At 42.7% G+C, this 17,413-nt stretch overlaps 1 protein-coding gene and 2 long non-coding RNA genes across 3 annotated transcripts; 2 read left to right on the forward strand and 1 right to left on the reverse strand.

Moving 5' to 3' along the window:
- Positions 1 to 824: 824 nt before the first annotated feature.
- On the forward strand, positions 825 to 2,353 carry LOC135483571 (uncharacterized). Its single transcript, XR_010446342.1, has 2 exons — positions 825 to 976; positions 1,919 to 2,353. It is a non-coding gene; the product is annotated as an uncharacterized LOC135483571 (long non-coding RNA).
- A 77-nt stretch (positions 2,354 to 2,430) lies between these two features.
- LOC135483572 (uncharacterized) lies at positions 2,431 to 4,438 on the reverse strand. The gene is made up of 3 exons (XR_010446343.1): positions 4,363 to 4,438; positions 3,681 to 3,918; positions 2,431 to 3,278 (listed from the first exon to the last, which is right to left on the reverse strand). It is a non-coding gene; the product is annotated as an uncharacterized LOC135483572 (long non-coding RNA).
- Positions 4,439 to 12,685: 8,247 nt separating this feature from the next.
- LOC135483966 (uncharacterized) lies at positions 12,686 to 16,338 on the forward strand. Its single transcript, XM_064765039.1, has 3 exons — positions 12,686 to 12,694; positions 13,336 to 13,461; positions 14,943 to 16,338. The coding sequence occupies exons 1-3, from the start codon at positions 12,686 to 12,688 to the stop codon at positions 15,792 to 15,794; spliced, it is 987 nt and encodes a 328-aa protein (XP_064621109.1). The 3' UTR covers positions 15,795 to 16,338.
- Positions 16,339 to 17,413: the final 1,075 nt, after the last annotated feature.

A 17,413-nucleotide genomic window follows, 5' to 3' on the forward strand; every position in this document is an offset into this window, starting at 1 on the left:
CTGCTCCGCTGAAGTAAATTTCCGAAAACAAACATAACGTTGCATCAGGATACCATATCACCTGCAAACGTGCAAAATTTCGAGACGAAACACTACCCCCAAATGGCACTTTATCGAACCGCCTTAAAGTATTATGATATAGATCGCGCCTCATTCCATGTCGATTGACAGTTTCAATTTTAATGAATCCACCATGTCCGCAGTAAGAAAAAGTCCTGACTCCCTCCACATTCTGAAGGCCCTCACATTGGCATCCTGAGCTTCAGGGCCTTTCCTATAAACTAACACATGCAAGTGGGAGGATTGGACTGACACACAGCCGGTGCGAGGACCATGCTATAAGACACTTTTGGATTTCAGAAATCAAATTTCGAAATTCTGTAGATCGTATCGTCGCCCACAGATATTGCCGCTGTGACAGTTAAAAATATTCCTTGATAGAGTGTCATGGGAACATACTAGGATTATAAGGTGTTCAAATAGTTTGCATTTTTAATCACTTGTTCTAATTTTAGGCCAAAACTGCATAAACAATATTAATGTATGTAAGTATGCTCACCTTAATAACAGCATGTTTTGGAGTGATTTCACTGGTGCCAGAGGCTTGAGAGTGCAGTGTTGGTTACGGACTTATTTATCAGATGCCCCTCTTGCGCGTTGAATGATCAGATGAGAGCATAGAAGCTAGAATCAGCTGTACAGTCCGGCTTTAACTTTATGTACCTTCTGACACTTATTTGACAATCATGTTCATCTTCACAAGCAGCAGCTGAGCGCTAATTCAATAGATCTTATGGCCCGCCCCGCTTTTTGCTGGTATTTATTCGCGCCTATTTTTCAGTACGACATTCTTGACGACATTCTCGTTATCAGGACCCGCACTTTCCGGCATAAGACCATCATCAAGAATGTTACCGTTGAGACTAGTGGTGTTAGTCCTCTGTATTTTGGTCATAGGGACCACAGGGCACGAGCGGTAAGTTCCAGTTGTTCCTCATCCTGCAGTTCCTCATAGCTCATTCCGGCCATGAATTCTTAGTGTAAATTCTTAGTGGTTTTAAAATGCAAACATATTGATGTGAACCTCAAACATTCTCATGAATACATAGAGCATGTTATTAATAACTTTGCGCACCCGCCATGCACTCTTCAGCTCAAATGAAAGTAAAACATCATGAAACGTGACGGGATGACAGTTCAGAACGCTCTCTGTCCGGCTTGATCTACCTGATAAATCAAATCCTATCAAGTTCAAAGAAAAAGCTAATTAAATTCTGTCTGAATTACTGAGGCCCATTTCGCGAATAATTAGAAAATGCTTTGGTCAAAATTTGCGGTATCTTTCAAGCCGCACATATAGCATCCAGAACTATCGAATTCGGAATTCGAATTTTCAATACGATTTATTATGAAGAATTGAAAGGGAAATGAAAAATCCCATGTTTCCCGCGGTTTCTAGTATAGTCAATTCCCGCAGGTCCTGCCGGAGGTATATTTTATCAATGATTGCAAACAAACACTGAGATGATAACGCAAGTAGATCTTGAATATGTGGTATATACGTGTAATTCTCATTCAAGTCAGGATTTAGAACAAGAGAACATAGTTTTGAGTTTTTATATATACTTTGAAATTCCTGCATGCCAACAAGTAGGAGGAAAAGAAACAAGACCTTGAGGAAAACTTTGAAATTAATATTTTTTACCATTTCATTTTTTTTATAAAACCCTTTTAAACTGTGTGTCTAAAAAGATATTTGATTAAACATTTTGTTCATATTTTGTATGATATCAGAAGTTTGGAAATGATGATGAGTTTATGACCATCGACAATGCGGCATGTTATAACATGAGGTGATGTCATCGCGGGACCTCTTCGGACCAAGTGCCTGTGTGACAGACAATACATATTTTTACAGGTCAGGGAGCTTCCATCCATCCAGCCGCGGCAAGCCATCCAGTGGTTCTCGGTCACACAGCAGATATCAGTCAGGCAAGCCTGGGGGGAGGCATTCGTCAGGGAGCCACAGGCCCAAAAGAAACATTCACTCCGGCCGCCACGAGCGATCCGTTCGCGATCGGTCATCCAGAAGACATTAGTCAAGCAAGCCGTGGGGGAGGCATTCGTCAGGGAAATACAAGCCGGTTTGGTGGAGGCCTTCGTCAAGGAGTTTCTATTCGAGTTACTCCCCCTCAAAAAGCTACGTTCAGTCGGGATGGGCGATTCACGCTACAATAGTTGATCTTGAGAAATAATGCAACAATCGCTCATGAAGCATTGTTAGTAGAAATCTTGCTTTTAACATACAATGTAGTATCAGTCTGCAACAAATAAGCTTGAAGTTTATTGAAAACCGTTTTTTTACTCCTTTATTATATACATGTATATCTACCATTGTTTTAAAGGACCAGTGGTAAGGGCATCATCAAAAAGCAAACCCAGCGGTTCCAGTGCGGGTTTCTACTGAATGAGATTTGGCGCGATATCTCATGCGATTTGTGCTTTGTTTGGGTGCAGCAGAATCCTTATTGTGGAACGACAAGCACTGCCGCATGCGTTAGGTTGTCGCAAAATTTTTATTGTATGACCAGATTTGATTCCTAAAGGGTATTTCCACTGAATGCGTTTATTTGAAAGACTCTGGTGGAATCATATACCCTCATCGTACAGCGGGTCACAGTTTCCTGTGTTCCACAGTGTTTTTGATGACCGAGACCCGGTCAATTACCACTGACAAAGGAAGGTGCGCACGTATCATGATCGATGTCCATCAGAACGATCAGTATAGATGTGATCAAAGTTCGAAATTCCATTCGAAAATATCAATACTTTCATATAAACTGAAAGCATAATTGCATTCATTAAACAACCTCTTACTACAGACAGTGAAAACCCCCGAAAGAACGTTTTAAAGCCATCTTCTCGGTAGGTCTTCCGTATACAGTCTAAAGTTCCATTGTATCTCACGCCAAGGCTGTCTGCTACTATCCTGGTCCGTATGACGTCCCATGGCATAATGGCGGTCCACAAGACAGCTCCAGCAATGCCGCCTGCAAGACATCCAATGACGATTCCATTCGGCCTAAATAGAGAGTACGAACATAATCTTTCCCGCAAGAATATGAACGCCGGGATGAAGGTTATACTGGTGGGTATTTGCATGATCAAATTGATGGCCAGGCCCCGGTATAGACCGCGCAGACCCTTGCTTTGGTAGACGTCTTCCAGGCAGCAGAGTGATCCCTTGTAATACACCCGAGAGCCATGTTTGGCGCGCTCTGGAACCAGGTAAAGAACAACGTATAATCGGTATATATCATCAACAACAGTGGCTGGGTTTGGCTTCATAAATATCACAGTTCTCCTGCCGTAAAAACACTTAAACGTTTAAGACGAGATCACAAACTTTATACTGGGTTACAGTAAAGACCATGGCTGATTGCCGACACCCGATGGGAACAAAAAGGCTGATGATGAGGGTAGACCTTTATTTAGAATGTGGAAAAATGAAACTGCTCTATAGCCCATGTGATCGTTTTCTTAAGTCGCGCACTACTACGCGGGGCGGAACACCAATGCCGGTCACTGACCGGTTAGCTGATCCCATCTCTGCCACGAAAACCTTGGGACGACCTTTCGCTCTTTTTACAACACTTGGGATCTCCAAACACGAAACTTACGTTTGTTTCCGGCTTGTGTTTGTAACGTCGACTTAATGACATCAAGCGGACACCGAATGATGAGTGACGAAACCCCTCCGACATAACCAGCAACCATGTGATCTGTGTAAGCCAACTTTGAAGTATTTCGCCATTTTATTATCTCTTTCAGTACCTGGCTATAAACGCCAAAATATATCGAGAATTGGATGGAGTTGTTGTACAGAGGCATGGACAACCCTCTGAAGAAACCAGTAAACTGAAATATAAGCATGACAATTGCCTGCACGATATTAACTGTACGCCCTATTCCCAGGAACTATACTGTTACAACAACGGAATTAACAAGCTTCAAGGCAAAATACTTCCATAATAATACTTTTTGAAAGATTCTGATCAGGGTTAGCATGACAGGACTGGGAGAGTCGCTCTCAGCCTTCAGTTTAGAGGACTTGCTTTTCTGTCCCGGCAGTTACCGCTGTGGCAAAAGGAGACTCGTCTGTAGCTATCATATACATATGCTCCACATGAAATGACTGTCCGAGTAACTGATGCCATGCGCTTCAAGATATTTGTCTTTGATGGATGAAATGATGATCTTAAAGGTTTACATCCAAAATAATGATGTCGGCGTCCCTCTCATATCTAACCCTATAGCCGTCGTTCCCTCAAACTGCAAAGAATACGACGTATCGAAACTCACTATGCCATCTCTTCGTATCTTACGTAAGACATCAAGAAGCCGTAGTTTCCCTTGGGACACTTCTAGAGTTTGCAGCTGACAATTACCTTCGTTGTGTCCAATGGATGCCCAACAACAAGAGCAGCAGCCCCTGAAAAGTAACCGCGAAACGCAGTGTATATACATGTATATCATATAAAGTTATGAACTCAATTTAGACGATATAATAATTCTTAGCACGTTCACACGTTTCCAATTTTCGAACCGAATATAGCATGCGTGTATCAGAATTTTCAAATGGTTTCATAAGATGGTCTTTCCTTTCATTCATCTGACGGTCGGTTGAATGCGACACCGGGCCACGATCGCCCGGCCCTCTGACTGCTTTTCGGATTGCGTGTCGAGTGGCTGCGATATGCAGCTAAACAGAGAAGACTTGACTGACACACAGCCGGTGCAAGGACCATGCTATAAGACACTTTTGGATTTCAGAAATCAAATTTCGAAATTCTGTAGATCGTATCGTCGCCCACAGATAGTGCCGCTGTGACAGTTAAAAATATTCCTTGATAGAGTGTCATGGGAACATACTAGGATTATAAGGTGTTCAAATAGTTTGCGTTTTAATCACTTGTCCTAATTTTAGGCCAAAGCTACATAAACAATATTAATGTATGTAAGTATGCTTACCTTAATAACAGTATGTTTTGGAGTGATTTCACTGGTGCCAGAGGCTTGACAGCTGCAGTGTTGGTTACGGACTTATTTATCAGATGCCCGTCTTGCGCGTTGAATGATAAGATGAGAGCATAGAAGCTAGAATCAGCTGTACAGTCCGGCTTTAACTTTATGTACCTTCTGACACTTATTTGACAATCATGTTCATCTTCACAAGCAGCAGCTGAGCGCTAATTCAATAGATCTTATGGCCCGCCCCGCTTTTTGCTGGTATTTATTCGCGCCTATTTTTCAGTACGGCATTCTTGACGACATTCTCGTTATCAGGACCCGCACTTTCCGGCATAAGACCATCATCAAGAATGTTACCGTTGAGACTAGTGGTGTTAGTCCTCTGTATTTTGGTCATAGGGACCACAGGGCACAAGGGGTAAGTTCCAGTTGTTCCTCATCCTGCAGTTCCTCATAGCTCATCCCGGCCATGAATTCTTCGTGTAAATTCTTAGTGGTTTTAAAATGCAAACATATTGATGTGAACCTCAAACATTCTCATGAATACATAGAGCATGTTATTAATAACTTTGCGCATCCGCCATGCACTCGTCAGCTCAAATGAAAGTAAAACATCATGAAACGTGACGGGATGACAGTTCAGAACGTTCTCTGTCCGGCTTTATCTACCTGATAAATCAAATCCTATCAATTTCAAAGAAAAAGCTAATTAAATTCTGTCCGAATTGCTGAGGCCCATTTCGCGAATAATTAGAAAATGCTTTGGTCAAAATTTGCGGTATCTTTCAAGCCGCACAGATAGCATCCAGAACTATCGAATTCGGAATTCGAATTTTCAATACGATTTATTATGAAGAATTGAAAGGGAAATGAAAAATCCCATGTTTCCCGCGGTTTCTAGTATAGTCAATTCCCGCAGGTCCTGCCGGAGGTATATTTTATCAATGATTGCAAACAAACACTGAGATGATAACGCAAGTAGATCTTGAATATGTGGTATATACGTGTAATTCTCATTCAAGTCAGGATTTAGAACAAGAGAACATAGTTTTGAGTTTTTATATATACTTTGAAATTCCTGCATGCCAACAAGTAGGAGGAAAAGAAACAAGACCTTGAGGAAAACTTTGAAATTAATATTTTTTACCATTTCATTTTTTGTTATAAAACCGTTTTAAACTGTGTGTCTAAAAAGATATTTGATTAAACATTTTGTTCATATTTTGTATGATATCAGAAGTTTGGAAATGATGATGAGTTTATGACCATCGACAATGCGGCATGTTATAACATGAGGTGATGTCATCGCGGGACCTCTTCGGACCAAGTGCCTGTGTGACAGACAATACATATTTTTACAGGTCAGGGAGCTTCCATCCATCCAGCCGCGGCAAGCCATCCAGTGGTTCTCGGTCACACAGCAGATATCAGTCAGGCAAGCCTAGGGGGAGGGATTCGTCAGGGAGCCACAGGCCCAGAAGAAACATTCACTCCGGCCGCCACGAGCGATCCGTTCGCGATCGGTCATCCAGCAGACATTAGTCAAGCAAGCCGTGGGGGAGGCATTCGTCAGGGAAATACAAGCCGGTTTGGTGGAGGCCTTCGTCAAGGAGTTTCTATTCGAGTTACTCCCCCTCAAAAAGCTACGTTCAGTCGGGATGGGCGATTCACGCTACAATAGTTGATCTTGAGAAATAATGCAACAATCGCTCATGAAGCATTGTTTGTAGAAATCTTGCTTTTAACTTACAATGTAGTATCAGTCTGCAACAAATAAGCTTGAAGTTTATTGAAAACCGTTTTTTTACTCCTTTATTATATATATCTACCATTTTTCTAAAGGACCAGTGGTAAGGGCATTATCAAAAAGCAAACCCAGCGGTTCCAGTGCGGGTTTCTACTGAATGAGATTTGGCGCGATATCTCATGCGATTTGTGCTTTGTTTGGGTGCAGCAGAATCCTTATTGTGGAACGACAAGCACTGCCGCATGCGTTAGGTTGTCGCAAAATTTTTATTGTATGACCAGATTTGATTCCTTAAGGGTATTTCCACTGAATGCGTTTATTTGAAAGACTCTGGTGGAATCATATACCCTCATCGTACAGCGGGTCACAGTTTCCTGTGTTCCACAGTGTTTTTGATGACCGAGACCAGGTCAATTACCACTGACAAAGGAAGGTGCGCACGTATCATGATCGATGTCCATCAGAACGATCAGTATAGATGTGATCAAAGTTCGAAATTCCATTCGAAAATATCAATACTTTCATATAAACTGAAAGCATAATTGCATTCATTAAACAACCTCTTACTACAGACAGTGAAAACCCCCGAAAGAACGTTTTAAAGCCATCTTCTCGGTAGGTCTTCCGTATACAGTCTAAAGTTCCATTGTATCTCACGCCAAGGCTGTCTGCTACTATCCTGGTCCGTATGACGTCCCATGGCATAATGGCGGTCCACAAGACAGCTCCAGCAATGCCGCCTGCAAGACATCCAATGACGATTCCATTCGGCCTAAATAGAGAGTACGAACATAATCTTTCCCGCAAGAATATGAACGCCGGGATGAAGGTTATACTGGTGGGTATTTGCATGATCAAATTGATGGCCAGGCCCCGGTATAGACCGCGCAGACCCTTGCTTTGGTAGACGTCTTCCAGGCAGCAGAGTGATCCCTTGTAATACACCCGAGAGCCATGTTTGGCGCGCTCTGGAACCAGGTAAAGAACAACGTATAATCGGTATATATCATCAACAACAGTGGCTGGGTTTGGCTTTATAAATATCACAGTTCTCCTGCCGTAAAAACACTTAAACGTTTAAGACGAGATCACAAACTTTATACTGGGTTACAGTAAAGACCATGGCTGATTGCCGACACCCGATGGGAACAAAAAGGCTGATGATGAGGGTAGACCTTTATTTAGAATGTGGAAAAATGAAACTGCTCTATAGCCCATGTGATCGTTTTCTTAAGTCGCGCACTACTACGCGGGGCGGAACACCAATGCCGGTCACTGACCGGTTAGCTGATCCTATCTCTGCCACGAAAACCTTGGGACGACCTTTCGCTCTTTTTACAACACTTGGGATCTCCAAACACGAAACTTACGTTTGTTTCCGGCTTGTGTTTGTAACGTCGACTTAATGACATCAAGCGGACACCGAATGATGAGTGCGTTTGCGTTTGTTTACAATTTCTTTCCCCGCGAAATCTCGAAGATCAGGTGACCTGCAATCGTGGATTGAAAATAACATTAACCTGGGTCAGCAGGTCAACAGGTACAGGCTGTTCCAATCATCCCCTTACAGCCAGCCGTTCAACAGGTAATGTTAGTCACCCCACAGGGAGTGCAGGTGATTGATTAAGCCCCTGCATAACTAAACAGCAATGACTTGGCTTCTGTGAGTGGTAAGGAGAATTGACATTGTCCGATTAAAAATCCCTCATTACTGCTCCGCTGAAGTAAATTTCCGAAAATAAACATAACGTTGCATCAGGATACCATATCACCTGCAAACGTGCAAAATTTCGAGACGAAACACTACCCCCAAATCGCACTTTATCGAATCGCCTTAAAGTATTATGATATAGATTGCGCCTCATTCTATGTCGATTGACAGTTTCAATTTTAATGAATCCATCATGTCCGCAGTAAGAAAAAGTCCCGACTCCCTCCACATTCTGAAGGCCCTCACATTGGCATCCTGAGCTTCAGGGCCTTTCCTATTAACTAACACATGCAAGTGGGAGGATTTGACTGACACACAGCCGGTGCGAGGACCATGCTATAAGACACTTTTGGATTTCAGAAATCAAATTTCGAAATTCTGTAGATCGTATCGTCGCCCACAGATAGTGCCGCTGTGACAGTTAAAAATATTCCTTGATAGAGTGTCATGGGAACATACCAGGATTATAAGGTGTTCAAATAGTTTGCATTTTTAATCACTTGTTCTAATTTTAGGCCAAAACTGCATAAACAATATTAATGTATGTAAGTATGCTTACCTTAATAACAGCATGTTTTGGAGTGATTTCACTGGTGCCAGAGGCTTGAGAGTGCAGTGTTGGTTACGGACTTATTTATCAGATGCCCCTCTTGCGCGTTGAATGATCAGATGAGAGCATAGAAGCTAGAATCAGCTGTACAGTCCGGCTTTAACTTTATGTACCTTCTGACACTTATTTGACAATCATGTTCATCTTCACAAGCAGCAGCTGAGCGCTAATTCAATAGATCTTATGGCCCGCCCCGCTTTTTGCTGGTATTTATTCGCGCCTATTTTTCAGTACGGCATTCTTGACGACATTCTCGTTATCAGGACCCGCACTTTCCGGCATAAGACCATCATCAAGAATGTTACCGTTGAGACTAGTGGTGTTAGTCCTCTGTATTTTGGTCATAGGGACCACAGGGCACAAGGGGTAAGTTCCAGTTGTTCCTCATCCTGCAGTTCCTCAGAGCTCATCCCGGCCATGAATTCTTCGTGTAAATTCTTAGTGGTTTTAAAATGCAAACATATTGATGTGAACCTCAAACATTCTCATGAATACATAGAGCATGTTATTAATAACTTTGCGCACCCGCCATGCACTCGTCAGCTCAAATGAAAGTAAAACATCATGAAACGTGACGGGATGACAGTTCAGAACGTTCTCTGTCCGGCTTTATCTACCTGATAAATCAAATCCTATCAATTTCAAAGAAAAAGCTAATTAAATTCTGTCCGAATTGCTGAGGCCCATTTCGCGAATAATTAGAAAATGCTTTGGTCAAAATTTGCGGTATCTTTCAAGCCGCACAGATAGCATCCAGAACTATCGAATTCGGAATTCGAATTTTCAATACGATTTATTATGAAGAATTGAAAGGGAAATGAAAAATCCCATGTTTCCCGCGGTTTCTAGTATAGTCAATTCCCGCAGGTCCTGCCGGAGGTATATTTTATCAATGATTGCAAACAAACACTGAGATGATAACGCAAGTAGATCTTGAATATGTGGTATAAGCGTGTAATTCTCATTCAAGTCAGGATTTAGAACAAGAGAACATAGTTTTGAGTTCTTATATATACTTTGAAATTCCTGCATGCAAACAAGTAGGAGGAAAAGAAACAAGACCTTGAGAAAAACTTTGAAATTAATATTTTTTACCATTTCATTTTTTGTTATAAAACCGTTTTAAACTGTGTGTCTAAAAAGATATTTGATTAAACATTTTGTTCATATTTTGTATGATATCAGAAGTTTGGAAATGATGATGAGTTTATGACCATCGACAATGCGGCATGTTATAACATGAGGTGATGTCATCGCGGGACCTCTTCGGACCAAGTGCCTGTGTGACAGACAATACATATTTTTACAGGTCAGGGAGCTTCCATCCATCCAGCCGCGGCAAGCCATCCAGTGGTTCTCGGTCACACAGCAGATATCAGTCAGGCAAGCCTGGGGGGAGGCATTCGTCAGGGAGCCACAGGCCCAGAAGAAACATTCACTCCGGCCGCCACGAGCGATCCGTTCGCGATCGGTCATCCAGAAGACATTAGTCAAGCAAGCCGTGGGGGAGGCATTCGTCAGGGAAATACAAGCCGGTTTGGTGGAGGCCTTCGTCAAGGAGTTTCTATTCGAGTTACTTCCCCTCAAAAAGCTACGTTCAGTCGGGATGGGCGATTCACGCTACAATAGTTGATCTTGAGAAATAATGCAACAATCGCTCATGAAGCATTGTTAGTAGAAATCTTGCTTTTAACATACAATGTATATGTAGTATCAGTCTGCAACAAATAAGCTTGAAGTTTATTGAAAACCGTTTTTTTACTCCTTTATTATATACATGTATATCTACCATTGTTTTAAAGGACCAGTGGTAAGGGCATCATCAAAAAGCAAACCCAGCGGTTCCAGTGCGGGTTTCTACTGAATGAGATTTGGCGCGATATCTCATGCGATTTGAGCTTTGTTTGGGTGCAGCAGAATCCTTATTGTGGAACGACAAGCACTGCCGCATGCGTTAGGTTGTCGCAATTTTCCTAAAGGGTATTTCCACTGAATGCGTTTATTTGAAAGACTCTGGTGGAATCATATACCCTCATCGTACAGCGGGTCACAGTTTCCTGTGTTCCACAGTGTTTTTGATGACCGAGACCCGGTCAATTACCACTGACAAAGGAGGTGCGCACGTATCATGATCGGTGTCCATCAGAACGATCACTATAGATGTGATCAAAGTTCGAAATTCCATTCGAAAATATCAATACTTTCATATAAACTGAAAGCATAATTGCATTCATTAAACAACCTCTTACTACAGACAGTGAAAACCCCCGAAAGAACGTTTTAAAGCCATCTTCTCGGTAGGTCTTTCGTATACAGTCTAAAGTTCCATTGTATCTCACGCCAAGGCTGTCTGCTACTATCCTGGTCCGTATGACGTCCCATGGCATAATGGCGGTCCACAAGACAGCTCCAGCAATGCCGCCTGCAAGACATCCAATGACGATTCCATTCGGCCTAAATAGAGAGTACGAACATAATCTTTCCCGCAAGAATATGAACGCCGGGATGAAGGTTATACTGGTGGGTATTTGCATGATCAAATTGATGGCCAGGCCCCGGTATAGACCGCGCAGACCCTTGCTTTGGTAGACGTCTTCCAGGCAGCAGAGTGATCCCTTGTAATACACCCGAGAGCCATGTTTGGCGCGCTCTGGAACCAGGTAAAGAACAACGTATAATCGGTATATATCATCAACAACAGTGGCTGGGTTTGGCTTTATAAATATCACAGTTCTCCTGCCGTAAAAACACTTAAACGTTTAAGACGAGATCACAAACTTTATACTGGGTAACAGTAAAGACCATGGCTGATTGCCGACACCCGATGGGAACAAAAAGGCTGATGATGAGGGTAGACCTTTATTTAGAATGTGGAAAAATGAAACTGCTCTATAGCCCATGTGATCGTTTTCTTAAGTCGCGCACTACTACGCGGGGCGGAACACCAATGCCGGTCACTGACCGGTTAGCTGATCCTATCTCTGCCACGAAAACCTTGGGACGACCTTTCGCTCTTTTTACAACACTTGGGATCTCCAAACACGAAACTTACGTTTGTTTCCGGCTTGTGTTTGTAACGTCGACTTAATGACATCAAGCGGACACCGAATGATGAGTGCGTTTGCGTTTGTTTACAATTTCTTTCCCCGCGAAATCTCGAAGATCAGGTGACCTGCAATCGTGGATTGAAAATAACATTAACCTGGGTCAGCAGGTCAACAGGTACAGGCTGTTCCAATCATCCCCTTACAGCCAGCCGTTCAACAGGTAATGTTAGTCACCCCACAGGGAGTGCAGGTGATTGATTAAGCCCCTGCATAACTAAACAGCAATGACTTGGCTTCTGTGAGTGGTAAGGAGAATTGACATTGTCCGATTAAAAATCCCTCATTACTGCTCCGCTGAAGTAAATTTCCGAAAATAAACATAACGTTGCATCAGGATACCATATCACCTGCAAACGTGCAAAATTTCGAGACGAAACACTACCCCCAAATCGCACTTTATCGAATCGCCTTAAAGTATTATGATATAGATTGCGCCTCATTCTATGTCGATTGACAGTTTCAATTTTAATGAATCCATCATGTCCGCAGTAAGAAAAAGTCCCGACTCCCTCCACATTCTGAAGGCCCTCACATTGGCATCCTGAGCTTCAGGGCCTTTCCTATTAACTAACACATGCAAGTGGGAGGATTTGACTGACACACAGCCGGTGCGAGGACCATGCTATAAGACACTTTTGGATTTCAGAAATCAAATTTCGAAATTCTGTAGATCGTATCGTCGCCCACAGATAGTGCCGCTGTGACAGTTAAAAATATTCCTTGATAGAGTGTCATGGGAACATACCAGGATTATAAGGTGTTCAAATAGTTTGCATTTTTAATCACTTGTTCTAATTTTAGGCCAAAGCTACATAAACAATATTAATGTATGTAAGTATGCTTACCTTAATAACAGCATGTTTTGGAGTGATTTCACTGGTGCCAGAGGCTTGACAGCTGCAGTGTTGGTTACGGACTTATTTATCAGATGCCCGTCTTGCGCGTTGAATGATAAGATAAGAGCATAGAAGCTAGAATCAGCTGTACAGTCCGGCTTTACCTTTATGTACCTTCTGACACTTATTTGACAATCATGTTCATCTTTACAAGCAGCAGCTGAGCGCTAATTCAATTGCTCTTATGCCCCGCCCCCCTTTTTGCTGGTATTTATTCGTGCCTTGGTTTTCAGTACGACATTCTCGTTATCAGGACCCGCACTTTCCGGCATAAGACCATCATCAAGAATGTTACCGTTGAGAGTAGTGGTGTTAGTCATCTGTATTTTGGTCATAGGGACCACCGGGCAAAATCGGCGGTAAGTTCCAGTTGTTCCTCATCCTGCAGTTCCTCATAGCTCATCCCGGCCATGAATTCTTAGTGAAAATTCTTAGTGGTTTTAAACTGCAAACATATTGATGTGAACCTCAAACATTCTCATGATTACATAGAGCATGTTATTAATAACTTTGCGCACCCGCCATGCACTCGTCAGCTCAAATGAAAGTAAAACATCATGAAACGTGACGGGATGACAGTTCAGAACGCTCACTGTCCGGCTTAATCTACGTGATAAATTAAAAACATATCAATTTCAAAGAAAAAGCTAATTAAATTCTGTCCGAATTACTGAGGCCCATTTCGCGAATATTTAGAAAATGCTTTAGTCAAAATTTGCGGTATCTTTCAAGCCGCACAGATAGCATCCAGAACTATCGAATTCGGAATTCGAATTTTCAATACGATTTATTACGAAGAATTTAAAGGGAAATGAAAAATCTCATGTTTCCCGCGGTTTCTAGTATAGTCAATTCCCGCAGGTCCTGCCGGAGGTATATTTACGGTGGCCCATAGAGGACATGCGTTTATTTTCAATATAATAGAAAATGTTTCTTTTTACAATGCGTTTTTCTCTCTCGAATTACAACCGCGGTGGAAATTAATATCGACCGCGGTGGAAATTAATATCCACCGCGGTGGAAATTAATATCCACCGCGGTGGAAATTAACGAATTAGCTCCCGCGGTGGATATTATTTCCACCGCGGTGGATATTATTTCCACCGCGGTGGATATTAATTTCCACCGCGGTCGATATTAATTTCCACCGCGGTCGATATTATTTTCTTTGGCGTTGGTGGGAATTATTATTTTTTACCCGGCGGTGGAAATTATTTTTTCGGCGGCGAGAAATAAATTCGACGGCGGTTGTAATTCGAGAGAAAAAAAACGCATTGTAAAAAAAAAATTTCTATTATATTGAAAATAAACGCATGTCCTCTATGGGCCACCGCAGACGGCGGTTGTAATTCGAGAGAAAAAAAACGCAGCAATGTAAAAAATTTTTTTTCTATTATATTGAAAATAAACGCATGTCCTCTATGGGCCACCGTATATATTTTACCAATGATTGCAAACAAACACTGAGATGATAACGCAAGTAGATCTTGAATATGTGGTATATACGTGTAATTCTCATTCAAGTCAGGATTTAGAACAAGAGAACATAGTTTTGAGTTCTTATATATACTTTGAAATTCCTGCATGCCTACAAGTAGGAGGAAAAGAAACAAGAGCTTGAGGAAAACTTTGAAATTAATATTTTACAATTTCATATTTTTTTATAAAACCCTTTTGAAATGTGTGTCTAAAAAGATTATTGATTAAACCTTTTGTTCATATTTTGAATGATGTCAGAAGTTTGGAAATGAGGATGAGTTTATGACCATCGACAATGCGGCATGTTATAACATGAGGTGATGTCAAGTGCCTGTGTGACAGACAATACATATTTTTACAGGTCAGAGAGCTTCAATCCATCCAGCCGCTACGAGCCATCCAGTGGTTATCGGTCACCCAGCAGATACTATTCATCCAGCCGCTACGAGCCATCCAGTGGTTATCGGTCACACAGCAGATACTATTCATCCAGCCGCTACGAGCCATCCAATGGTTATCGGTCACACAGCAGATACTATTCATTCAGCCGCTACGAGCCATCCAGTGGTTATCGGTCACACAGCAGATACTATTCATTCAGCCGCTACGAGCCATCCAGTGGCTATCGGTCACCCAGCAGATACTATTCATCCAGCCGCTACGAGCCATCCAGTGGCTATCGGTCACACAGCAGATACTATTCATTCAGCCGCTACGAGCCATCCAGTGGCTATCGGTCACCCAGCAGATACTATTCATCCAGCCGCTACGAGCCATCCAGTGGCTATCGGTCACACAGCAGATACTATTCATTCAGCCGCTACGAGCCATCCAGTGGCTATCGGTCACCCAGCAGATACTATTCATCCAGCCGCTACGAGCCATCCAGTGGCTATCGGTCACACAGCAGATACTATTCATTCAGCCGCTACGAGCCATCCAGTGGCTATCGGTCACCCAGCAGATACTATTCATCCAGCCGCTACGAGCCATCCAGTGGCTATCGGTCACACAGCAGATACTATTCATCCAGCCGCTACGAGCCATCCAGTGTTTATCGGTCACCCAGCAGATACTATTCATTCAGCCGCTACGAGCCATCAAGTGGTTATCGGTCACCCAGCAGATACTATTCATCCAGCCGCTACGAGCCATCCAGTGGTTATCGGTCACACAGCAGATACTATTCATCCAGCCGCTACGAGCCATCTAGTGGTTATCGGTCATCCAGCAGATATCAGTCAAGCAAGCCGTGGGGGAGGCCTTCGTCAGGGAACTACAAGCCCAGCAGATACTATTCATCCAGCCGCTACGAGCCATCAAGTGGTTATCGGTCACCCAGCAGATACTATTCATCCAGCCGCTACGAGCCATCCAGTGGTTATCGGTCACACAGCAGATATCAGTCAAGCAAGCCGTGGGGGAGGCCTTCGTCAGGGAACTACAAGCCCAGCAGATACTATTCATCCAGCCGCTACGAGCCATCCAGTCGCTATCGGTCATCCAGCAGATATTAGTCAAGCAATCCGTGATGGAGGCCATCGTCAGGGAAATACAAGCCGGTTTGGTGGAGGCCTTCATCAAGGAGTTTCTATTCGAGTTACTACCCCTCAAAAAGCTACGTTCAGTCGGGATGGGCGATTCACGCTACAAGTTTATCTTGAGAAATAATGCAACAATCGCTCATGAAGCATTGTTAGTAGAAATCTTGCTTTTAACTTACAATGTAGTATCAGTCTGCAGCAAATAAGCTTGAAGTTTATTGAAAACCGTTTTTTTACTCCTTTATTATATATATCTACCATTGTTTTAAAGGACCAGTGGTAAAGGCATCATCAAAAAGCAAACCCAGCGGTTCCAGTGCGGGTTTCTACTGAATGAGATTTGGCGCGATATCTCATGCGATTTGTGCTTTGTTTGGGTGCAGCAGAATCCTTATTGTGGAACGACAAGCACTGCCGCATGCGTTAGGTTGTCGCAAAAATTTCATTGTATGACCGGATTTGATTCCTAAAGGGTATTTCCACTGAATGCGTTTATTTGAAAGACTCTGGTGGAATCATATACCCTCATCGTACAGCGGGTCACAGTTTCCTGTGTTCCACAGTGTTTCTGATGACCGAGACCCGGTCAATTACCACTGACAAAGGAAGGTGCGCACGTATCATGATCGATGTCCATCAGAACGATCACTATAGATGTGATCAAAGTTCGAAATTCCATTCGAAAATATCAATACTTTCATATAAACTGAAAGCATAATTGCATTCATTAAACAACCTCTTACTACAGACAGTGAAAACTCCCGAAAGAACGTTTTAAAGCCATCTTCTCGGTAGGTCTTTCGTATACAGTCTAAAGTTCCATTGTATCTCACGCCAAGGCTGTCTGCTACTATCCTGGTCCGTATGACGTCCCATGGCATAATGGCGGTCCACAAGACAGCTCCAGCAATGCCGCCTGCAAGACATCCAATGACGATTCCATTCGGCCTAAATAGAGAGTACGAACATAATCTTTCCCGCAAGAATATGAACGCCGGGATGAAGGTTATACTGGTGGGTATTTGCATGATCAAATTGATGGCCAGGCCCCGGTATAGACCGCGCAGACCCTTGCTTTGGTAGACGTCTTCCAGGCAGCAGAGTGATCACTTGTAATACACCCGAGAGCCATGTTTGGCGCGCTCTGGAACCAGGTAAAGAACAACGTTAAATCGGTATATATCATCAACAACAGTGGCTGGGTTTGGCTTCATAAATATCACAGTTCTCCTGCCGTAAAAACACTTAAACGTTTAAGACGAGATCACAAACTTTATACTGGGTTACA

Source organism: Lineus longissimus, chromosome 2 (assembly GCF_910592395.1).
Source record: "Lineus longissimus chromosome 2, tnLinLong1.2, whole genome shotgun sequence".
Lineage (NCBI taxonomy): Eukaryota > Metazoa > Nemertea > Pilidiophora > Heteronemertea > Lineidae > Lineus > Lineus longissimus.

Coding starts and splice junctions, on each gene's coding strand:
- LOC135483966 (XM_064765039.1), top strand. Junction 13,462..14,942: donor ACCACCGGGCAAAATCGGCG/GTAAGTTCCAGT, acceptor ATATTTTTACAG/GTCAGAGAGCTTCAATCCAT.